A 25,425-nucleotide genomic window follows, 5' to 3' on the forward strand; every position below is an offset into this window, starting at 1 on the left:
CTGGGACCCGCCTGCAGACGGGATCTCTCCTTCCCCGCCCGGAGCGCCCGCTGCCCAGCTAGGGACCAGCTGGGGGGGAGGGGGGGGGGAAGAGGGAGCCCACGGGGTCAGCCCCAGGCCGGCGGAGCAGCGCTGGGGGCTGCATTGGCTGAGCTGAGAGCACGTGGTGCGCTGCATCCCCCGCCACCGGCTACTGCTAAAGGGGCTGCGGCTCTTACACCCCACCCGTGAACCCAGCTGTGCACGGCCCCTACCCCCCGGGGTCACTGTCCGGGTCTATCCTGCCTGCCTCACTCCTTTCCTTCATCTTTTTCCTCCTCCGCCCCTTGCTCCAGGTTCACCCCGTCCCCTCTGACCGCAGCCGCTGTGCCAGTACCCCCCACTTACTGTGCCTGGGGCAGCCCACCCAGGGGGGTTCTGGGCACCCACGCTTAGGCCCACATCACTGGGTTGGTCTTTAAGGCGCCCCAGGACTCTGGCTGGTCTCCTGGTCGGTCAGTGCTGCCTTCCATCCAGGGCAAGCCAGGCAGAGACTCAGAGCAGGGTCTTGGCTCCGCTACTGCAGAGCCAGGAGTGAGAAACCTACATCAGACCAGGGCGCACCTGCCTGGAGTCCTGCAGAGCCAGGTGACCGTGCTGTGCTGTGATTTCTGCCACACCTCCCCTCCCCTCTTATACCGCTTCCCTTATTAATAAAGGCCCAGCCCACCTGCCATAGACCCGTCTCATCCCAGCATTGTCTCCTCCTGTGAAAGGGACATTAAACAAAAACATCCAGCGGGCTGTTTGAACAGGAGAAAGGAAAGAGGGTCACACCCTGGCTTACACCCACAGCAGTTTCTTTGGCCCCCCTGTGTCCAAATCCAGCGGGCAGGAAAGAGCTGCTGTTCCCCATTGCACAACAGTCAATCTTGTATAAGTCCTGGCAGTGCCACACCATGCCATGCTCACTAGGCCCTGGCTGTTCTAACACACTCTACTGGCAACTGGGGCCTACACGATAGCTACTAATCCCAGTCCAACCCATTCGCTATATATTACAACTCATAAGCCGCCCAGTGCAGTAAAATCAACATTACCACCTTTCTTCTTTTAACTGAATAGATCTTAGCCAGAGCAGTCAAGATCAGTAGTGCAGGGAGAGGCTCAGACTATATGAATATAGCCCATGTACTTTTTTAGAGCACACAAGGAAGTACAAATGAGAATCCATCTCCTGGCCACTATTAGACTTGCAGATCTATTTTGTTTGACCATCACTACAAGTTTGACCTCTTTGTCCTATTGATAGATATTGCAGATGCATATGCACAAGCGTAACTTTCTGCACAGAAGCGGTCAGTGGTATTAACGTGCATAGCTGGAGGCTGAATTACCTCTTTGTCTGCATACGCAGTAGCCTGCACCCCCTACTTCTAAGTTATTGGACAATATTTTTTAAATGTAAAATCTAAACTAGCAGGGAAAATGCTTTTCCCAACTGTCAAACTTTCTCAGTTCAAACATTGCAGTGTTGTGCTAGGGCACGAGAATCAGAAAGTGACACAAAGTAGAAACAAAATTAACCCTGGAGAGAAGAGAGGGGACAGCAAGAAGTGAAGAGTTCTAGTTGCTTTGGGAAAAAACCCTACTTTTATATTCGAAAACCAGGAGTCATTTGTTTCTGCACTTACCTTTGACTGGTGCTGGACAGTTCTAGGGCACTAAACCATGGTAATAGTGGCAAAGGGAGAGTTAACTCCAGGCACAGACCTAACGATCAGCACTCTTGCACCTCCTTCCTCTTGGCCGCCACATCTCAGGGAGATCACGGCCATGCAATGAGCAACAGTCATCTCTGAAAAAGATAAAATATGAAGCATCCCAAGAGCCTGGGGAGAGACGGTGGTAGCAGAAATTCCATCTCTGTAGAGCTGTGGGTTGAAGACAGTGATGGACATTGACATAGTGGAGAGGGGGTAAGAGTCAGTGGCCCAAACATTGATTAAAAACCAGGTTGTGGGGAAGACGAAAGACCTGAAAACCTAGAGTCTCAAATTTGCCATAGGAGCAAACTTCAGGGATTCGAGAATAAGCAGGTGACTGATGCTGCCCCGTCCATGAAAGAGTCAACGCCCACATTATTACTATACATGGCCATCAAATTGGATCCCAGACATACAGGACAGGGAACAGCACCTCCGTAAGAGATACAGGCAACTGGTAAAACAATAAGGACCAGGCCTCCTCCTGCAATAAATCCCATTGATATAACTGGGAATAGGTGCTTAAATAATGCCACTTGCTCATGTGACTGATTGCAGGATCAGGCCCCTGTGTGTGACACTCAAGGGTTATTATAGACAATACAGGGCAGGAAAAGCATGCATGAGGCATCTTTGGCCCCTTTCCTCTGTGACCCCAAGGCCAACTCTCCAAGCCAGGAGGCCTGGATATAGTTCAGTAAAGCGGTGTGAAGTCCGTTGCAATGAAATTATACAACCCCAGAGGCCTTCCTGCAGCAAAGCAATTCCCAAGGCCGGTGAAACCAGGGAGCATCAAGGGAAATGGACATTTTAGTCTGACTAGAAACAGAGCTGCTCTGCTACATGCTGCAAGTTTGAAAATGAACCCCGCATTGTAACACTAGGCCCACTCATGGTCTGTCTACCCTGCAACCAAACATTCAGGGCTGGCCCAGGTCAGCTGACTCAGAGTTGGGGGCTCAGGCTGGAGGGCTATAAAACTGCAGTGTAGACGTCTGGGCTCAGGGATCCCACTCCAAAATTAGAGAGCACTGAGTACCATTCTGCTCCAACGGTATCAAAAGCCACCTCTTAAGCAACCAGTTTGTTAACCCCTTGAGAAGTCGCTGAGGAGAGATTTCACTGCACTTCTACATTCCAGTTTACAGAGCTCACCTACAGTGTCATAACTGACAGAAAGTCTTTCCCCAGCATCTCCTAGTTTGAACCATTTGTTTTCCATTTGATATTAGTGCTGTAGTTAGCTGTATATAAAAGCAGACAAACGAATTGTGTTATAAAGATGAAATACTTAAGTCCCTGACAGGTTGTTCTGGACACTTTCAATACAGTATTTTATTGTGTTCTGGATCTTGAAATACAGTCTTTCATTGCTCATTTTGGGCAAGAGTTTTATCAGGTTGGGTCACACAAGCCCAAACAAAAAACGCTTTTTAAGGGTCAGACCAGTCTACTGTAGCCAGCCAACCTCAAAGTGCAAAAATCAAACACATCCAATAAAAGGCAAAGAGCAAATTAAATGTTTACATTTTTATAATCTGCAGTGTTACTAACCCACGAGGAAATGTAACTACTAGCCTGACACTGCCTTCTTTAAAAAAAAAAAAGCAGCTAAACAATTCTTTACCTTAAAGTGCAACAGGTTAAGAGAAAATCCATATTGAATTTATACAGCTTTCATCCACAATATATTTTGGCATGTAAGGTTTTTCTGTATTTTCACCTGCAGTCATAATATCTCAGGCTATGATCTCCTAAATTAAGCAGAGACAGGCTTGGGAAAGAATTGTGTGGAAGATCTCCAAAGTCAACCAGAAGCGTGCTGCAGGAAGTGGTGCTGACAATTTAGTAGGGGGCGCTTTTCCATCCAAGTCAGGACTGCTCCAAAAGCATCCACAGAGTTAAGGGTGTTGTGCTAGAAATGAAGCATTTGGGCTGAGAGGTAAAAACCACAAAACCTCCCCCACACCACCATCACACCTCACCTCACAACCCTCACCCTATGTTTTCCACTAAAGTACCTGTGATACTTTTGACAAATGTGTTAATCCTAGTATCTTGGCTATGTTTCAAAATGACTTACTTACTGAGTTGCACACGTCCTTCGACGAGAACATGTGACCAAAAGGATTGACTGATTTTGGGGAAACCCTCAGCACAAACAATAATACAACACAGCCGGACTTTTGCATTTTTTTTTAATTGAAAATTTACATTAAAGTTAGAAAGGTATCAAGCTAAACAGTGATGGCTCTTTAATGTTTGTCATGTAAATATATATTCAGTGCTGTTATTCACACTTCCATTTGTAAAAAGGAAACAAAAAAAATAAAGAAAAGAGACGGTAGAATACAGTTTGGAAAAACATGCAGTGAATGTTCCAAGGGAGAATGAGACAAGCAAAAAGTTTTAGGACAGGCATCCAATGCGTTTTAAAGGACACTGCACTCTACTCACATGGTATTTGGATGGGGTATTACCAGCCACGGACAGCTCCAAGTGTCCATGTGTAAAATCATTCTCTAACTGAAGTGCAAAGGGTGAGGTCAGAGACTATTTGGAGGATTTTACGCAATAAAATGATTTCACATTAAAAAGAATCTCACTCAACCTGTGTCAATCAGGTGATGCAGTTTAATAAGGAAGTGGAGGCACAAAAGACACCAAAGGAAACATTTCATTTTGCTTTACTTCCTTGTTAATATTAAGTATTTCGTGGCTGTCAATGTAACAAATCACACCTTGTTTATATCTCCTTCGACATCGAATGCAAGAGTTTTCAGAACAAACCAAACAAACTCACATACTGAAACACCCCCTCAGGCTTTCACAGATCCTTAGGGGAGTCCATGACTTTTCGATTAGGCCAAATTAGAGGAAAAACATGGTTGTAACCTAATGTTTTGAAAATTTATTTGGCTACTCATTAATATAAACATCACATTTCTGTTGCTCCTCAAAGCTTTTTGTACATAATCAGCTTTCTCCAATATTATGCTGTCTTGTTACACAAAATACAAGACACTTCAATTTTAAATACCATGCAAGTCAGAAAAGAGCTTCTTTCCATGACACTAACACTGAAGATTTGTTTCCCCCCAGACATTATAGGATCCCTAAACTCTTCTACAAATGGCAGTCTTCTCCCTCAGACACAGTGCAGCTGGCGAAGACAGATTAAAAAAAGCTACAGAAAGAGAGAAAAACAGGAGATTATCAAAAAGAAGAAGGACATTCAAAAAAGCAAGAAAGAGAGCCTCAACATGAAAACAATAGAAGAGAGATGGGCACATGCATCATTTCTAGGCAATTAAGGATCCTGCTGAGGCTACTCAAAGTGCTTTAAGAAAACCACACAAGTTAAAACTTTTTTTAGAAAATACTTTTAATAGCATTATAAAAAAAAGTCAAATGATCTAAAAGGACCCACGAAGCAGTAAGTGAAAGCAAGATTCAAAGCCTTTGTCAGCTAATCCCTGGAACAAAGTGAGACTGACCCATTTAAAAAAACACGCTTACATTTGACAGAGCTGAAAGGAGCAAAAGCTCAAAATATTTCCACTTCTAAAAAAAGGAACCAAAGCTTTTTTTGGGGGAAAAAAATTGTCTTTACAGTGAAACAGGATACCTGAGAAAATATAAATAAATTGCAATCAAGAGTTTTAATAGTCTTGATTTCTAAAACGAGGCCACACCTTAGTATGAGTTATGGATTACTGCACAAGGTTAACTGAGTGACCACTTGAGTGACTATGTGGATGTAGTGGAACTAAATACACACATCACTCCAGTGCTTTCAACTCAACTCCCCATTAGCATCAACGTGCATCACAGAGAACAGGTTATATGCCAGCCTCAGAATGATACTATTTGGAACACCTTGTATCAGGGTGTGCTAACTACGTCGGAATGAAGGATTATACAGCTCTTGAGACAGAAGTTTGCCAGAAAATTTGGGGTAGTATGTGGTCCAAAAGTCTGTCCCTGAATATAAAAAAAACCACGCTATTCAGTAGAAACAATGACAAGTTTACCTGAGTGGTTATCGATCAGTGTCTATCAATACTCATTTTTAAGATGAGCATATGCAGGAAACTGATGAATGTTCTGGCAATAGCAAAGCTGTCAAATGCATGGAGGTAACCAGCTACCATTTAACCACAAAGGTGTTTGGGTGGGGAAGCGGAGAGGGTAGAAGGGAAGAGGGAGGTTCGTTTCAAACTTTGTAAGACATGCACACTTCATATCTTTCTAGGTAACATTACCTCTCGGCATGTAACTCTGCACCGAAAGATCACTTTGTATCCAGAATGATAGATGTGAGTGTGCTTATTTTACACAGAGTTTTGAAGTTTAAATGTGTTATAAAGGCAACATTTGCCGATACAGATTCTGCAATGGGATCTGTGCCTGCAGATCTCTGCATCCAGGCAGAGCCCAGCACACACAGATCCGACTGCAGGATCAGGTCCAGTAGGAATTTCAAATGAGTATTAAAAGGCCCATTTTTAGGCAATGTGATTTGAGAAATATCAGAAAGAATTAATATTTTACAACAGTTGTATCAAAACAAATCATCTGAGATACAAGGAAAGTTCTTAACCTCTCAGTCATGCCATAATTAAACCAAGGTGCTGTTGTCTTCTTAAACTCACTAATAAATATATTTTAATCTGTACTGTTGTTTTGCCAGCACAGAATTCACTTCTACATCCCTTAATTACTGTGGGGGGTGGGGAAATCCATTAAATGTAGGGAAAAAAATTAGAGATTTAAAGTTACAATGTCCAAAAACCTCATTACTAACTTATTTTACATTGTTTCATAAAAGCAATAACCACCAGTACACAGTAAAGACAGACTCATGATGAAAATATCTAAGAGACAGCAGCTTTGCATAAGTAACACCATAGCAAGGCCAGGACTGAAATATTATGAAGCTGTCAGTTTATATTAGAACCTCCAATTTAACAAGTAAATGAAGGTCCATTCCAGCCCATTGCATTCAGGGATTACTATTCAGTACAGAGCCAGGGGTTACTGTAAAAGAAGGGCAAAAAATGTAACGTTAACCAGAATTCATTGTCTGAGGAAGACTATTTTAAACATTTCCCCATCAAGAAATATACAAGACACTTACATGCAGACTGCAGTAAGATGTATGTTTAGGGGTCAAAGTGTACCTAGCCACTGGGTGAAATACTGGCCCCACTGAAGTCAATGGCAAGACGACTTCTTTCCGTGCAAATCTCGCATTAAAAAAAGGCTTTTGCTGAACAGAAAACTTAAGATGCAACTTGGCAGCATCTGCTTAGGAATGCACATGCTGATCTTTTCTAGGCAATACTTTGTGTATTAAAAACAAAAAATTGACAGGTCCTGAAAAGAAAGTCACATGGAAATATTGCAACGTATCTTTCTTCATAAACACCAGTTTGTTCTAAGAAGTAAATATGGGCTCTCACCATCAGTGTTCCCTGAGTTTGGATCCAGATTTTGTTTCAACCCATTGTAGCGATAGGGTGAGAGAATTAAGAGGGCAGCCTAGACTGAATCAGATCTGAACCGCACAGAGTGGGGAAGTGCTTGGACCTAGCATGTTGGTTCAGTCCATCATAGGGAAAGGGAAGAAACCATAGGAATTTGCTGCATAGATTAGATCCTGATTTGAATTTTCCCAAAGTTTGGAGCAGAGGATTGTTTCATCCTCTGGGTTTTGGCTCAGGCCCATCCATGCTAGCATGGCAGGTTTTGTAACAGTCACTTAAAATTAATCAAATAAAACAACAGCAAATCTAAATAATGATGGGTTAGTTTATGCATAAAATGAAAACAAAAAAAAGCGTCTATCTATAAGCAGCCACGTTTCACCAAAATACATGACTACTGCATTCACAGGCAATCTGTAATAGGGCTCAGGAATCATGGTGCTAAATGCAACCAACAAGCAGCCATGCTCTCTTACCATGCAGCCGTGAAACAAACATGATAGAGAAATAGTTGTAACAATTTAATACAGAGAACACTAGTCCTGAAAGCTCTTGGCAAACGTGCTACTGATCCAGGGAACAGATAGCAGCGTTTAGCATCTCTTGTCAGTTCCACACAGGTTATTGCTGGGTTCTTCACCAAAAGACAGTCAAGGATGCAGATTCTTTTGCTTTTTTAAGAATGATGAGAAGAGGAAGGGAGTGCGGGGGGAGGGATGGGGGGGGGGAAGACAGGCAAACAGGCACAGTGGCGTAATTGCATGTTAACTGAATGTGGGGGTATTCGGTTCTGGTGCGAAGGGAAAGGTTCTACAGGAAACCCGAACTGAAAATGAAAGAGAAAGGCAGGTTAATGATTTTATGGATTAATTTAAAAATAAAAAAATAATAAGGTTCCTAATGTACAAAACAAATGAAAATGTTGCTATGTGTTAATGAAGTTTAATTTGACTGATTACAAGGCATGCTTTCCACACAGGCACACAAAGCAGTGGGATGAACCAAGTTTCTTTTTAAAACAATCCTTTTGGATCTCTGCAGATTGCAGGAGCTATCATGTGTGGATCATTTATACCCTTGCAAAACAGTGACACCCGATAGTACTCTAAGGATCAGTAAGCATTGCAAATATTGTTTTGAACTGTAAAAGTACCAGATATACATACGTATTAAGCTCAGGAAGGACAAATACCCATTCAAAAGGCACTGTCTGCAATTGTGTATTTTGAACAAAAGAACTTTACTGGATTCAGAGCCCAGCACACAACAGCGTCCAGTTACAAGGACTGCCAAAAGCAATCCAAAACCAACAAGAATCAGTAACATTCACTCCAACTGCATTTTAGCACTGGTTGTGTACTCAGAATGAACATTGCTGTTCTTTGAGTTTATTTTTCATGTTCAGATTGTGAAAAGCAAGAATTGTTCTTTTCTTTATTTTACACTGTTCTTGTCGGAGGCAAGAACACTCATCCTATCAGACATCTTGAGAAGATTTCTTTGGTTTATTTCAATCAGTATATGATGCTTCTGGAGATCTTATCATTAAGTGGTGCTTGATAAACATGTTAAATTCAATTCAAATGCTCACTTACACTTTAACATTTGCTTGCTATTCTAATTAGGATTGTTTCCTTCCTCTCAGAATAAAATTAGAACTAGCTTTTATTTCCCTGTTTAAGAACAGACTGTGGGTTTGTTAATAGCTAGATCCTAAAGAAAGAACTTCTTTTAAATAGGTTTTAGTTGGGGTTTGTGCACATGCATGTGTGTGCGCAATGTTCCAAATTGGTGTGACCCGGATTCTCTTTATAAAAAGTGAGTAAATATTATGATTTAAGGGTATGTTCTTACAGCAGTGCATGCGACCTTGATTAATGTTGATAGGGCAGATGTCCCACTAACACTTGGATAAATAGTACTGTTGATCTGCAAAAAGCTAAATGTTTTAGTATCAGTTTATCTAGTAGAAAATTGAAAAGCTCACATATGCTTATTCATTCGAGCTCTAAGAAAAGCAAATAGACAGCTGTAAACATCCATTTATTCTTCATCCATCCCATAGGGGTGTAGGTGGCTTTCCTCATCTCCTTCAGCCAGACAAGTGCATTTCTCAAAAGTTGTTGGTCTTTCTTTAAGTTATCCTTCCCCTTACAACACAGAGACGCTGACTGCAAGTTACATTAACCCTGTTAGGGCTTTGGAGGACATGCATCTTGAGGTGGAAAATGAAGCTTCCCGAACACTATGCAACCCACAACATTTCCATGCTATGCATGTGGTAAGAATATTTAGGATGAGCTCACAGTAGTCAGAGATGGAAGAGATCCCCGACCTAATGATATTGCAGTCAAGACAAACCTGCTTCTACAGGGTGAATAGTTTTGCAAGGCTGGTTAAAATTCCTTGAAGATTAAAGTATTGGAGAAAACACTTTTGTGGCCTCTCTCTAGGAGCATGCTCTTCCATAAAGCTGTAACAACTACCTTAATCCTGATTGTGCCTGGCATGGCCCAGAGGGGCATGTGTCATTGGATATTTACAGGGGATGGTTTTAGAAGATGGAATGTATCTGGGGTGGTAATCTTTTTTTACCAAAAATCCCAAATTTAATTTTAAAGAATACTGCCATCTGTTGCTCAATATACAAAGCATAAATAATGTTTCTGATCTCTTAATCTGAATTATTAAGTCTGCCGCTTGTGGTCCTGGATCGCTTTAGATAATCAACCTGATCTGGATTTTGTCTTATTTGACAATAACGGTTTTAAAAAATAATTAACTCTGTGATTATATGGTGCCTTGAGAGGAATGGAGACTCAGAGAAGTCAAATGGTAAACCAGTCGGGTCACACGGTAAACCAGTGGCAGAGGCAAGAATACAACTCAGTCTTGAAACCAAAGTTCTGCACGCTAACCACTAGATAATACTATATCCCAGATAAAACAGAGACAATTTTCACCAGCTAGCTTGATTCTATTATCACCATATGCATTTCTATAGCAACTATTACCATAGTATTGGAGAGGCCTACAAGCTTAAAGATTTGTATTTATCACTACGGGGCTAAAAGAAAAGAACACAATTTTTTTTAAACTAGTTACGCAAACTAAATGGCTGTGAAGCTCAAAGGGAAATGCCCCTCATCCTTATTTGGTCCTGTCTTTTAGTATTACAAATTAAACAGTTCTATATGAATAATCATGCATATTTTACTTTGCAACATCTACAAAAAACACACACTTCACCTGGGCACATTCATTTTATAATGGTGTATGTACCACAACCGACTGGTAATACATCCACAATGCGGAAAGGGGGCAAGAAAATGTACTGGCTTTAGGTTTGTGTGGTTTTTGTTTTTTAAGAACTGTAATTGATCCCACTGCAAGGTCTATTTTAGTTAATTAAGCTTACCAGGACATTGTACCTCATGCACCATGCAGCAAACAGCAGCTAACTGTAAAACAGCACACAATTAAGAACTAATGATGATGGGATGATAATAAAAAAGAAATCAAGTCATGAATTAGCACAATTAATGGCGTTTGAAATAAAAAGAACAAAGCAAAAAGTGCCAAGTCATCTCCAAATGCAAGTAACATGAGAAAGAGAAGGGCTAGTCTATCCAGCCACTATGTAACAAAACAGAGTCAAAATACTGTGAATATAATCCATGGCTTGTTATGGAGATTTCCGATCTAAATACTGTAACGGAACATATAGGACAATATCAACTGTAAGATTTAAGGTAGACAGCAAAACACATCACATTTTATAAGACAGCTATTTTACTTGAGAGCAGAGAACCCTCTTACTAAATTACTCTGATCCCAAAGTTGGCTTCAGTGCTCAATACCAACTCTTGATGGTGTTTTCTGGGCCCTTAAACTTTTCAGTGAAGGCAGTACCAAACCTTTTTGGCCTAATCATCCTGAATTCTAAGAATGATACATAGAGGTGGCGTCTGAGTTCAGATACACAGAGCACGCCTGGGTGCTTCTAGAGCTGTTTATACCGTATAGAGACATCATGTCATGGAATAAGTTAATATCTCTTTCTATACAGCTCAGGCAAGATCAGCCTTAGGGCAAAAAGTCTTCAGTCCACAGTGCAAATAACTGTGCATGTTCTTTATGGATGTCAGTGAGTTCTAAATGTGGAACATGTGCAGAATATACAGCAAGGCACGAGACAAGGTGGAGGACAGATCACTGAAATCAGCCCCAGCCACCTCAGTAACTAAGTGCAGGGAACTTAAAACAGAAATAAAAATGACTAGGAGGCTGAAGGAACCAACATATGGGGAAAGGGCAGAAAAGCTAATTAGTCAGCAGCTAGAGCCTTACAAGATTTATGCAGCCCAGAGAAATACGGAGACTGTAGCAGTTTAAAAGAACTGAGCTGAAACCTAAAATGGTATCTTAAATGCTGGACCTGATTCTTAACTGCTGAACAAGGGATGAAACCACTACAAAATAATCCCAACACAGAGGGGCTATCCTGTTGTGACCAACATTTTCATCCGGCTCCTCGGGCATCTCCTGTACTCTTCACATTAATAGGACTAATTGGTTTTGTTAGGACAGCTGACCGCATGCAATATTTACTCTGCATTTGCACAGATGGTGTAGACTGGTGTCAAACATGAAAACTGTAAATATAACTAATGGGATCTATATGCACAATGCTGCTAGTACAGACACAAGATGGCAGTGGAACTCTGTCTCAGGTAACGTACTGTCACAGCCAAGAAATTATAACTGTCCACTTCTGGGTGGAATGACAGGCTGTTTAAATATGCATGACTCTCTAGTTGCTCTCCAGTGGTTGTAATGGACCCAATTCTCCACTCTGTTACACTAGTTTTCCCACCAAAGTAATACCACTGAAAGCCTCCTTTCAATCTTAATCTCTTCACCTCGTTCCAATCACACATCAGCTTCTCACATTTTCCAATGGGAAACTATTACCTGAGTTATGTTGTTCTGAAGCAGCTAGAATTCATTAAGTAACAAATAAAAGTCCTAGGATCTGCATGTATCTAAAGTGATTCGCTCCAATGGAAAATTTCCACAATGTATCCAGGAGCTATAGAAAGAGCTCCAGGCAAGGAAAAACCTTCACTTACACAAACAGGTTAATGACGGAAGAGAAGCTCCTCTGTTCATCTTTTGATACATCCACTGCCCAAACCGATGACACCTCCAAGTGGCTACAGGGCTCTCCTTGCTTTTATATATTCTAACTATGACAAACTGAGCTCGGTCTGGCCCCCATCCTCTTGCATCTCTCTAAACCCCATGAGACTCATGTGCATTAACTCTCATGGTGCTCGCATATTGTCAACAGGAAAGCATGGGAGGCCCCTGAACAAGTACCACACCAGGTTGGTTTTATGTGAATGACATGGCATAGAAAGGGGGAAAGAAAGCTGAATCCTACCAAAAATGGGAATCACAACATTATGTCACCTAATTAGCACTGCAGTTCTTTGCTCTTCGAGATGAAACGTGACGGTCAACAGCTTCAAGCTATTATTCAGCCTGAGCCTGAATTATTCAGAGGCTGAAGGTTTATCTCACTGAAAAGTCGGCCCTTCGGGATGACGGGTTCCACTGAGTGAGAAATGGTACTGAGAGAGGTTGAAATGAGAAGAATCCAGTTCACCTCTAGAAACTAATAAAGGAAAATCATTACCAGGACACACATACCACCAGATTAACCACTTACTTTTTTCTCTCCTTATCCCTTTTAAGAGTCTGTGATCCTCCAGCCTGCTGGGCCTGAGACTGGAGCAATTCGGCTGCCGTCTTCCTCTGTTTAAATGCATTTACTTCATCGTCCAGAGATTTCTTCTTGTCCTCCAGCTTTTTTTTCTCATCCTGATGCAACTTCTTGAGACGATCAAACTTCTCATGCAGCTAGAGTGAATAAACAGGGGCAGGTCATCAAAGCAGAACAAGGCATTAGCAGCATTCTATTCCAGAGAACATCGAGACACCGGACTGATTCTTCCTCCATCTGACTCTCCTCGGAGGAGTTCATAAGGATCCCATGAGACTGCCATCACAGGTTCATAACATGATATACAGCCCATGGAAATTACATGCTTATTACAGTAGTGCCGCAGGCCCCCCATTGTGCTAGGTATTGTATAAACAGAGTAGCATACAGTCCTTACCCCAAAATATTTACAATCTAGGTAATATTTTATGAATATATGTCACTGAGGATGGGAAGGATGGGACGGGACAAGTGGTAGATGCTGTTTACTTAAAGTAGCAGTCAACTTTTGTTTTTTAATTTATTTTAATTCATTTATTTTATTTTCTAATGGGATATTTGGGTTATTTCTTAAATTCTTCTTAATTATCTAATTAACTGAAGAGTTTAGTAAATTATTGGCTTTATGCTCCAACAGCCAGAAATGGATTATAGCTATTTCATGCCATAAACTTTATTCTCACAATCCATCACACTACAGAATTTATTCCCCTTCTGAGGCTCAGGAAATTGTGTGTTTAAATTCCCTGCATATTGAGAAAACAGACTGAGGATTAATCTTCTTTCAAGGACCTAGTTTCATTCCTTGCATCTTGGCACACACTTGGGAGGGGAGTTTAATCAAGCAAATGGGAAGAAAACAGACCAGGGATCACAACTGGACAAGGAGATCCCAGTTTTCCCTAGGCCATGCACACTGACATAGCACAGTGGAAGTGATGCATTTATTTAAGGTACTGTGATATTGTCTTCCATTGTGATGGCTACCAGAATCTTGCATCCCCGCCCCTCGGAAACAGACAACACCACACTCCGTTCCTTAGCCAAATTTGGCCCTTTTTCTCTTTACGGAACGTCTCCATGAAGCTGGGCCACGTTCTCTACACATAATGGCAATTTCAGCACCAACTTTTTTGAGGTGAATGTAATGCTCACAACAGTGGATGGACTGGAGACAGACAGAGAGCTGTCTTTACCTCTTTTTCGGCTTCCTTAAGTTCAGCTTCTTTCTCCTTGACTCTCTGGACGAACATTTGCCTCATCTCCTCCTCCTTTTTCTGCAGTTCCCCCAGAAACTCATTCCTCTTGGCCTCATAAGTCTCTTGTAAGCTAAGGAGGGAAGAAACGCCCCACTAATAATCAGTGGTCTAAGTTCTGCTCCCATTTCGTGCATCTCCACTAACATTCATGAGGATGATGGCTGGAGTGAATGCACTGGACAGAGCAGAATTTGACCATGTTGCTCAAATGCCACCAATGATCAGAAGAGAAGAGGCCAAATCAAACCCCACATCCCAACACCCTCAGGACTCTGGGGAAGTTTGACTCCAGATCCAAACTTGGCAGGTTAGATCAGTCCTGTTTTGCAATCCATTTGAGTGACTGCTAAAGAACAATTAGTTATGTGCCAATCAATGAACATCCCAAGTACCACACCCTCCTCAAACCTAACACGGACTTTGCTTCAGAGAAGATGGAGTACCACAAAACACTCCAAGTCTATGAGATTCTCACATCCCCATTACAAAATCGATTTTTTTTCCTTGCACTGCTTCCTCCCACCTCCCTCTCCCCCTCCTCTCCCCCCCCCCCCCACACACACACACACACACACACACACTCCCAGCCCCACATTCCTCTTCACCCAGGCTCATTTTCCTTTCCCGCTCTTCCATGTCCACAGCTCTTTGAGGTCAATGGGAGGCTTTCAATTTATTTCAGTGGGCTTTAGATCAGACCTTCCCCATCAAACCCCTTCATCCATACATAACACACACATTGCTCACTAATCCATACGTCTCCAAGGGCCTTTCCTTGATTAGCTCTGTGCATCATCACACCACTGCCATACATTAAAATGGATAGGCTCCCCGGCCTCACGGTTTAGCTAACAAACCCTCTACCTCCAACCACCACCACCTGCCAGCACTGTGCTAGCCTTTCCCCGGGTCTCTGCTGCTTCTGCAGCCATGGCTGGGTGGAAGAGAATAGCAGAGATCACCTCTGGATACTGGCAGGAGCAGACTGGGTAGTCAGTCAGCCACAGTGTTTATAGATGGATGTTTGTTCAAAGGGAAACCACCCCATTGATGAGGCAGGAGGCGCCTCAGCTTTACAAAGACATTATTTCCCTCCCTTCTCTCTGCTTCTAGAATTCCCCTCCCCCCCTCATTCATGCACCACCTTCCCTTCATTTCTCCTTCTCCCCTTCTCTCTCTCACCTTGGTTGGGCCCCTGCCAAGGGGTTAACGAGCTGTGGGAGCTGCTCTCCCACTTCAGGAGGCAGGATTTTTCTGCAGAACCAGGTCACGGTACACCAGCATGTGCTGTACAGGACCCAGGCCCCCTGCCAGGGCCAACACACGTCTCCCTCAAGCTCCCTGCTCTCAGTGCTCCAGGGATCGTACCTGAATGGTTTGCTGTCTGGGTCGGTGTCTTTAAATCCCATCTCCTCCAGTTTGCATCGCCGGTACAGCTCGTAGTGACGCGTGTGGGTCTGCTCGCGAAGATCCTCCATGTTCACGCGGATCAGCATCTCTCTCAGCTTCACGAAGTCGCAGTGAGCTTCATTCTCAACTGCACAGAGTTGTGACAAGGGGTTACACGGGGAGAGACACACAGGTCTTCTACAGCTACCCCTCAGCTCCACCCAACCCCACGAAGAGACTTCCGTAACTCTTTCTAGCACAGAAAGCTGCTTCCCTTAGGAGACGCACCACACAGTGATGCGTTAAAGGAGATGGAGGTAATCCCTAATGGAGATGCCCAAATCAGCAGCAGAGCTAAAGCAGGGGACTGACCGGGACTCAGTTCTGCATCCAACTATGAGATCACACTTCCTCTGGGGAGAATGGTCCCAGCGCACCCAGCACTCACCCTGCACCGTGCCCCACGGATACTGACGGGCCTTCATCATTTTGTTTCCAATTTTCAGTTCCTCTGTGCTGCCAATCACTGCAAATGGCAAGTGGGCCTGAAACATTTGCAACAAGTCTGTATTAGTCCCTTTGCTTATGGCTACTTAAACAGTCTCCGCCCCATAAACCCACGCACTGAAATGGGGCACGGCCATGGCCCTGGGGCGAGACAAAAAAGGGCTTTTGGGATTAACTCTGTAGCTAACGTTGCTGTTCTCTAGTCATTACCTTGCCAGGCACACCCCCAAGTCTGGAGCAAGCCGAGCTACCCAGCGTCAGAGCATAGACAGACAACTCTGTGCATCATGACCGGCTTTGCTTTTGTCCTCGCAGGCTTGGTCTGACTCAGGAGCTGGTCCTGGGTGGGAGTGGAAGCAGCACAAGACCTCTCAGAGCCTCCTTTGCTTTCTTCAGCTATCGCAGGTTTCCCCTCTTTAAGACATGCACATGAGTGAAGTGTGAGACACAATCACGAATGTGGCCATCTTGAAAGTCCTGGAGGCTGTTCCGTGGAGCTTTAGCCATAGAACAGAAGCAGCCTTCCCTGCCTACATGCCTCAGCCCTCACCAGAAGGGACCCTCATGTCTATGGGGGTAGGTCAGTCTCCAGTCCCATTCATACATTGGCCTCTGCACCGTGCCTGCCCCAAGATGCCAGTCGTGGTGGTTTGTCTCAATGTAGGGAAGTGGTTAATGGGAGCTGACATAAAACCAGCAAGATGGCAACAAGCTGCAATTACCAGGGCCTGCTCTGCATTTGAACCTGCAACCAAGAAATAAAAGGCTCTGCCTACCACCAACCCTCAGACAGGTCCAGTCTCACACAAGAGCCTTCAGATCAAACGGGATTCTCTAATCGTTTTCGCTCTGTTGACTCAGCCTTGGACTGCTTCACAAACACACCTCGTGAACCCTTTGCCAATGGCAGCAACTGACTCACTCCACAACAGAGGCAAGGGGTGATTCCCAGGTCAAGTTAGGGGGACAAATCCAGGAGATACGTTTTGGAATAGCATAGAAATGGAGAACGGAAGTGATGCTCTGACTAGCTGAGATATGTTAACTTAGTTTTCCTACAAGCACATGGACTCTAGGACTTGTCTTGGGAAAGGACAGGGATTAGTCCAGCTAAAAATAATCCTGACTGCATCACAGCTCCAGTTTGCCTGCTAATCCTTCAAGGAATGCACATTTTTCACTGCCCTTGCACATCTTGTAAACTTTAGAGCGATCCTCTCTGCGTGACCATTTGTCTTTGCAGTGCCGGTTTCCAGGCTTTGGAGCATGGTCTTGCTCTCACTGCCAGGTGTACAAAAAGGTTAATGGAGGCTGCTCTCCAACTCAAGGCAGTCGCAGCCTGAGAGATCTGAGAACATCACCCGTCTTTTCATTTTGGGATATTGGCATCCCACGAGTAGTGGAACGCAGCAAGGCCTACTAAACTGAGTGTAGGGTTTGAAGCCAGACACTTCCAGGGTCTATTCCCAGCTCTGCTACCAATTCTTTCTGTGACCTTGGTCATGCCACATAACCTCCGAGTCTCAGCTGCCCATTCAGTAAAATAGGGACCACACTCAGCACCTTCAAAGGGACATTGTGCAGGTTCAAGCTTGAAAAACGTAAAAAGGGCTCTATAAACGTTAGGTTGCTGCTACTAGTCAACTGCCAGGGGCTTGTGGGTACACTCTAAAACCTGCCAGAAAAACTGCAGAAGCTGAACTAAAAATGTTACAGTGTCTGCTGTGTGATAAACTAGATCTGAAGGGTGGGTGGGCAGAGGATTATAGCGCTCTTGAAACGCTCTGGGTTTCATCGTTTACAATAAGCAGCCAGCTCCGCTGCCCCCTCTTCCCTCCCCAGCGCCATATGCTGGATAACAGGCAGTGACATTTGCTAGTAAGAGTCATTAAGCTGCACTGAATTCTGAGTAATTAATGTAGCCTTAGGACACCAATTATACCAGTAAGATCAATAACGTTGGCTTTGCTCACAGGAATAAAGGAGGAGGATTTAAGATCACAAACAGTTGAAAATGTGCTGGATTAGTGACCAGAGTCAATAGGAGCATGAAGCACTTGGACAGGGGAACGTGGGGAGATTTGTTTTTAAGTTGAAAGGGCTATATGACAGCCGGTTCAGACCACTCACTGAAAGACAGTGGTTCAGAGTCAGATACCAGAGATCTGCCCTTAACCCTGGAGCTGATGCAGGATACTGGCATCATGGGGGAGCAGCAGGCTGAGTCCTAGGAAAGGGGAGGAAGCATCAGCCCCCCATTCTGTAATCACCATGCTTGAGTCGAGTATCAATCCCAAAGGGAACCAGAGCCAGCCGCAGTCGGCCTGAAGGACGGTCAGACATGACCTCAGAGCTTTTGGAAGTTAGTAGGGAAGAAAAGGGTGTGTGTGTGTGAATCTCTGGGCCTCAAGGATCAAAAGGAAAGGTGGGGGTGGACTCAGTGGTGCATTGAGAACAGCTAGTATGTTAGTAGTCACTGATCCTGCCATGCGAGTTCTCCTGTTGACTTGTGTAGAGCAGGATTAAGTTCCTAGTAATTTTAATGATGTGAGCTTCAACCAAAGGATTAGAAGCTATTCTCCACCTGCACATATCAGTGACATAAAAATACAATACTTGGGTTTAAATCAGGCTACGAACTACAACTAACTAACTAACAGACACTATGAAACTGTCTGTGAGCACTGACAGACCAGGAGGAGCCATGTGGCTTTCTCCTGGGCCACACTGCTGTCATCCTGTGGTCGGCGTAAAGACGTGAATATATTGTGTGTAAAAAAAAAAAAAAAAAAAAAAAGACTGAGTGCTGAGATCGGCTCTCAGTTCTGCTGGACCATGCAGTTGTTCAATACCCTGAGGACATCCTGGGCTACCTTCTGTAGGGACACGCACCTCTACACTCCCACCAAAAACAATGGGATTGGAGGGGCGTAGGCCTATGTCAGCACAGATTTGGGCCTATTATGTTCAGGTTTAACTCCCTCTCCATGATGGAACAAAGAGCTTCAGGAGGAAAAGCAGCCAAAGGGAAGACTCCAGCCTCTCAGCTGGAAAGCAGACATCTGCGGGAAATCAGCTAACTGGGAAGGGCTGGGAATACAGCATTGTACATTTAAAGAAATAACTAAACAGTTATTGAATTGGAGTCATTTTGTGTCCTCGTTTAAATGTATTTGGTTTTTCAGCCAGAAGAATTACAAGCACCCCCCACAAACACAGTTCAGAGACCTAAAAGGGAAACTTCTACACAGGGAAGTGGAATGAATCTACTTCAGGAACAGCCCAGAAAAACAGGATATTACCACCTCCAGGGTTATGAATGGGAAATTTGTTTCCCACAGAACTATGTAGGAGCAGCCAAACACAGCATCCAGAAAACAAATATAAAACAGATAAAAACGTAACCAGACTAAAAGAGACGAACCAGTGAGATCAAGGGCCAAATTCCACCCTCAGTTACACTGGCGTAAGTCAGGAAAAACCGACGCTGTTACTGAAGGTGTGTAAGTGGGGTAACTAAGAACCGAATGTGGTCTTTAGCCTATCCAGGCATTTACGCTGTGTTTGTCACCATGACACGGGTCACCATTAGTCTACACTGATGAACAACTGTTAGAAACTGTCCAAGAAAATTCATGTACTTAAAGGGAGAAAGTACAGGCTTCTTTCCAAGACTATAAAATGCTTTTTCCAGAGAGCGCGATACCATCTCTGCGGCAGTTGAGAACCTTCCACTGGCAGCTGGCCTGAGTTTGGTCATGAAGACATGGTGGGATTTCATGTTGGTGTCTATGTCTGAGCATAAGAGTATGTATGTACATATTACAGCTGACGTGCTTCCTACTGGTGACCCTTGGCTTTCCATTACCCACCAGTCATTTTAGGTTGCAGCTGCCCATTGGCACCCATCTCGAGTTCTTCATTGTTCCCAGCCTGGCGGATGACACACAAAAATTCCTGGACCTGTACTTCTGGTTCTTTAGGAGCCTCATAACCAGCATTCATTTCACCTCTTTTCACCCCTTTGTTTTTGCCATTGGTTTGCTTGCAGTTCAGGTATCAAGCAGGTCTGGCTGGGCACCACACAGGACCAGTTTACAGTCCATGGGTTGTATTGCTGGATGTTGGTCACCCTTTCTGAACGAGTTCAATCTTCAGATGACCAGTTGGTTTGTTTTATTGTTTTTACAACAGTCTCCTGATGTTTTGAGAATCTTGCTTGGGAGCGCCAGCATTGCCTAGGGTCTCTCTGAATTCCTACGCTTCCGGGGCATAGACTGTGTAAAGCTGTATTAGATCTGTGGCTTCCAATTGAATAGTTGATCAAAAGCTTAATCTCAGTGCTCAGTGCTTGCAGAGACTTGGATAACTGAAGGGGGCCAGTTTGGCTAATACAACAGTTCTATTAATATCTCACAATGAATGGGTTCTTCCCAGGGCTAGCGCAGGCTATGGTGATTAATTTTGCTCTAATGTGACTTTGACCTCCAGGAATTCCCCAAGTCCCGTTTAAAACTTGCCAGTCACATAAGCAACAGCACACGGTTCTAGTGAGATCCAGGGCAAGCAGAGCATGCCGTGCAGTACCCGGCTGAGGAATAAGCGCCATCAGCCACCTGAGAAGTGTGGTTCTCTCAAGCTGTAGATGCTGGAGGTACATTACTGCCTTCAGGAAGTGTTTTGGGTACCAATTCATGCAATTATGCTGCAAACACAGACCACCAGTCAGAACCATCCTTTCACAATGCCCAGTTTATAAACTGCAGTTATTGCACAGTACTAGCACTTTACGAGCCTAGAAAGTCTCTCTGGAAAGTCTCAGAGCTGGCTCCCAGATTTCCACCGAGCTTCTTGGAAAGTCAATTCAGAAAGATTGGAATATTCGCTGAAATGAGTCTGCAGATTCTCTTTATAGTGACATTCTTATGATATCCTGGCTCTTTCAGATCTAATGTTCTCTCATCACAGTAGGGCTTTACATTTAACTTATTGGCTCTTTGCTTTCTGATAACAAACCCGGAGGTTTTATAAGTTTGCCTATTACCAAATCTGGATGCTTATGCCCTCACTATGCCTTTGAACTTCTAGCTAATATTTCATGCGAGTAATCCAAAGCACTTTACAATCAATCAAGCCTCACAACATCCCTGTGAAATACGCAAGCGTCATCCCCATTTTACACATGAGTAAACTAAAGTAGCTTTCCTAAGGTCATGAAACAAGTGTGTGATGGAAGGAGGAATACAACCCAAGCATTCTGGCTCAAAATCCCATGCTCTGCCCACAAGACAACACGCCATCTGTCTGAATTATTTTATCATCGGGCTGTTATTTTAGTTTCCTTTGCTATTCTAATTTTAGTTCATTTGGATTTTTACAAGCTATCATGAAAGAACGGCCCATGCAACGCTCCTTGCACTCTTGACACAACCTTTTAAAAAATGCACTAAACAAGCAAACAGCCCCGCCAATTCCTCCAGATCAAATCAAGTAACCGAGCAATAGCATCAATGTAATAGGAATTAACTGATCCTCCTAATTCAGGCATGTTTTGATTTGCACAGATACAAATGATCTGATATTTTAAGAGAAACTCAATTCTGCCCTTGGTATGTAGATCTGAGAAGAAGTGAGAAAAGGAATGGGGAAGTCTTTTAGGGAAGTCTTTCAAATAGGCTAATCCCATCTTCTGCACTAAATTTAAATTTAGAAAGTAAAGAATCTCTCTGCTTTTGCCTTATTTACTATTATTATTAGTTTCAATCACTCTGCCAGGTTCTCTCTCCCACCTGAAGTCTAAGCAGATTTGTTTCATGCAATTAATAAAACAGATTATTAGAATGCATCTTCCCCAGGCTTGATAAATTGCCTGGATCAAATTTGGATTCCTTTCTGTATAATCATTAGTCCTCATAAACCTGACAATTATGTTTCAAAGCAGTTTAATCTGAGGATTTAAATGGAATTCTCTCTCTCTCTCTCTGTTTCAGCTGCTGGCAATTTACAGTATATTTATAATATGTGATGGCAACTCCCATTCAAGAGAAACTGAAATTACCAAGGGATGGATGGATGGATATTTACCATGGACCTTTGGATTACTAAGGAAGTAGTGTCTATTCCTCTGTCATTCACCAGATTCTCAGAGAGTCTACATTTTGCAATATTATCTACAATTATTTTAAATCTTATATGGCAAGAGGATTCATGCACACAGTGAGATCTAACAGCAAAACCATTCAAATGGTAAGATCAAACCACAACAGAAAATACAGAAAGCATCCACACTAGTTAGCATGGCCATCTCATAAAGATTCTTAGCACTTCACATCCATTTTTTTCCAGGTAGGCGTTACCCAGATGGGAAACTGAGGCAGAGGTTAAGTGATACACCCAATATAATGGAGCAGCCAGTGTCAGAGCCTGGCCACAACCCTGGTTTCCCCAACTTCTTGTCCTTAGCAGAGCTGGCTCCCTTTTATATGCTCTCATTCAATAAAGCCAGAGAAAACACTGTCCAAATACTTTTAGAGAGTAGCTGCCTTTTCCATCAAAAGTCTGCAGAAAATGACCGAGATGTGAGGAGACCGGAACATGAAGGGGTCAGTTTTCAAGAGGGACAAGGCATTTACATCCACGATCAAACAGAGGGACACGGGGACTCTCATCTGAGCCACAATTCAACTGCAAGCACAAAAGCTGCTAACACCAGCTTCGTGGGTGCAAGAGGTGCCCACAGAAGGGGGAGTACAGCTGCTTTTTTGAAAGTCTGCCCCCTCTCCGCATTATGGTGTTTTACACTGAAAAGGCAGACCAGCATAGGAGAATTTCTCTGAGCCAGAGGGAAAGAGCTACTACTTGGACAAAGCTTATGTGCTGCACGCCCTTTTGGGAAGGGGAACCATTGTGACTGTTAGTCCCAGCAACAGTATGTCTGCCTGTGTGTTATGGCCAAAAACATGCCACATTCATCAAAGTGCCTCCACTGCAGGATATTTAGACCACCCAGCCAGGTGAGCTTCTGGTTGTGAAAGCACCAAACCATAGCACAGAGCGAGCCGAGCCAGCAAGGGGAGTTACTGCTGTGCAAACACGTGGCTATGTGAGAAGGACGAGCCAAAGCAATATATGACTCCGTGTGAAACAAGAATGCAGAAGTACCCAACCACTTGCTCGTAAGAGCCGGGGGAGAACAGCAGACAGGTATGAATGCATCACTGCGTCTAACACAGACAACCCTGCTCTGAATAAGGCATATCCCAGAGCTGCACTCACGTAGCCTGGCCAGGCTCACCCATCTGCCCCGATCTTCCATTTGTTCGTCAGCGGCTGCAGCACATGCACGTCAAGGCAGCAGCGAAGGGGCTAAAAGGTGGGACAGGCCAGTCAGAGAGGTGGTAAATAAAGCATGGGACTCGGCTGGCCTGGGATGAGTTTACGTAAGTGAAGGGAGGAGCTCTTTTGAAAAGACTGAGGATGGACCCCTCTGATCCAACAACCAGCAACACACTCTTTGCACACCCTGCTTCATCCTGCAAAGCCGCCCTCGGTGAATCAGCTGCCTGACGCCAACAATGCCCCTGATCGCATCTCTGGGGAGCATCTACCCATTCAGCCACCCTTGTTAGCAGAGTGCAGGGACAGATGACTAGAGTCAGAGGGCCACAGGCGAGGGATAGAGTTTAACATCCTCCTTGCCAGAATTTATAAGAGTCTTTCAGCCCATCACACTCTGAATTTGGATCAACCAGACTACCGAGTCCTTTTTTGAGGGGTGTGGAGAGGAAGAGGCACTTAATTGACCCCGATGAGTTACACTGAGTCAATGGAATTTCCCCCACAAATTAATTTGGTCCAAACGGTCACTTTAAAAACAAAAGAAACTCCCTTTCCCCACCTCTAGAACAGCTCATCTCTTAAAATGACAACAGGCAGAATCAGCACCTTTTAAACTATTGTAAGACATTAAAGGTGACCTGGAAAGGTGGGAGGCAGTGGAAGGTTGTTCCTTTTTTTTTTGCTTCTTTAGGAAGGTATGAAGTTGGACTTAAAGGATATGTCGAGGGAAGAGAGGATTCTTTTTGTTTTTTAATATTAGAAATTCAAGTTGTGTCTACCTTGCAACTCTTGGGACAACTGGGAGAACTAGAGGGATTATAACAGCACGAGAGACTCTCAGCGGAGTTGGTTGTTTAACACACTTTGGATTGAATTGAACTATAAATATAAAATTGCAGCAAAATCCTCTTATTGCTCTTTAAAGTGAAATAAATCAAAAAATGAAGATCAAAATCAACCTTGTGTTGAGCAAATCACAGCTGCCCTCTTACTTACATTCATCGTCCCGTTGATCTCCGCCACCGATTCGTCATCGGTCGGGAACTGGTAGATCTGCACCCCATTGCTGACCAGTTCACTCGTGATTTTAATTTTGAATTTTGTCAGCTCGCTCTTGGAAATGGCATCGGATTTGGCAATGATAGGGATGATATTGACCTGAAAGGAATGCAGTAATAAAAAGGGGATTGGGTCTTCACTCAGTTACAATAATGAAATGAGCAATTTCCCTGGGTCGCGACAAAACACAGGTACACAGGAAGCATTCAAGTGTGTGCTCTGCAGCCTTCTCAACAATGCTGCAGGATATTATGGTGGACCCTGCTCACCTGCACTAGAAAGAAGGATGAGAGAAGTGGGGAGGAGCCTTGTGACCGATCAGTGAGGTTTCACACAGTTTAAGAAGAGTAACCAGATGACAGGAATTAGATGCTTATGGCGATCGGCCCCCCCTACCTTACTGTCGAGCTTCTTCATCGTCACCAAGTCTAGGGATTTCAGGGAATGGCCTGTGGGCGCAATGAAGTACAAGCAGGCATGGATACGGGAGTCGTGGAAGCTGTGCAAGATTCTCTTTATCTTCAGTTCCTCTTGCAAGAAGGCTTCAAACTGGGCATCAATGAACTCAACGATGGGCTTATAGCTGTATGGAGAGGAGAAAAGAACTGTGCATCTCGCAATACAGAGCGCTGTCCATTTATCACACTCCCACTATTAGGAAAGCTGTCCACTGGTTACTAACACAGTGCAGCACCTGGTCTCCTGTGAAACCTGCCCGTTTGTAAGCAGCTTATAGCTGTATGGAGAGGAGAAAAGAACTGTGCATCTCGCAATACAGAGCGCTGTCCATTTATCACACTCCCATTATTAGTAACCAGTGGACAACTTTCCTAACACACAGTGCAGCACCT

General features: G+C 43.7%; 1 protein-coding gene across 4 annotated transcripts in view; it reads right to left on the minus strand.

Annotated features, from left to right (window-relative positions):
* Positions 1 to 3,926: 3,926 nt before the first annotated feature.
* Positions 3,927 to 25,425, minus strand: part of SEPTIN6 (septin 6) — a 47,991-nt gene continuing 26,492 nt past the window's right edge. For 2 of the 4 annotated variants that reach the window (XM_067548163.1, XM_067548162.1), the window contains exons 4-10: positions 24,971 to 25,157; positions 24,512 to 24,673; positions 16,119 to 16,215; positions 15,650 to 15,818; positions 14,219 to 14,351; positions 12,969 to 13,159; positions 7,540 to 8,060 (exon numbers count right to left, since the gene is read on the minus strand). In XM_067548163.1, coding sequence (XP_067404264.1) covers positions 8,045 to 8,060; positions 12,969 to 13,159; positions 14,219 to 14,351; positions 15,650 to 15,818; positions 16,119 to 16,215; positions 24,512 to 24,673; positions 24,971 to 25,157 — 955 coding nt within the window. In that variant the 3' untranslated portion in view covers positions 7,540 to 8,044. Of the gene's footprint in view, positions 4,933 to 7,539; positions 8,061 to 10,652; positions 10,696 to 12,968; positions 13,160 to 14,218; positions 14,352 to 15,649; positions 15,819 to 16,118; positions 16,216 to 24,511; positions 24,674 to 24,970; positions 25,158 to 25,425 lie in introns of those variants that run through there. The other 2 variants (XM_067548165.1, XM_067548164.1) reach the window with 2 other exon arrangements.

The sequence above is a fragment of the Emydura macquarii genome, unplaced genomic scaffold (assembly GCF_026122565.2).
Source record: "Emydura macquarii macquarii isolate MOO-44397 ecotype Brisbane River unplaced genomic scaffold, CSIRO-AGI_Emac_v2 contig_1253, whole genome shotgun sequence".
In the NCBI taxonomy this organism is placed as follows: Eukaryota; Metazoa; Chordata; order Testudines; family Chelidae; genus Emydura; species Emydura macquarii.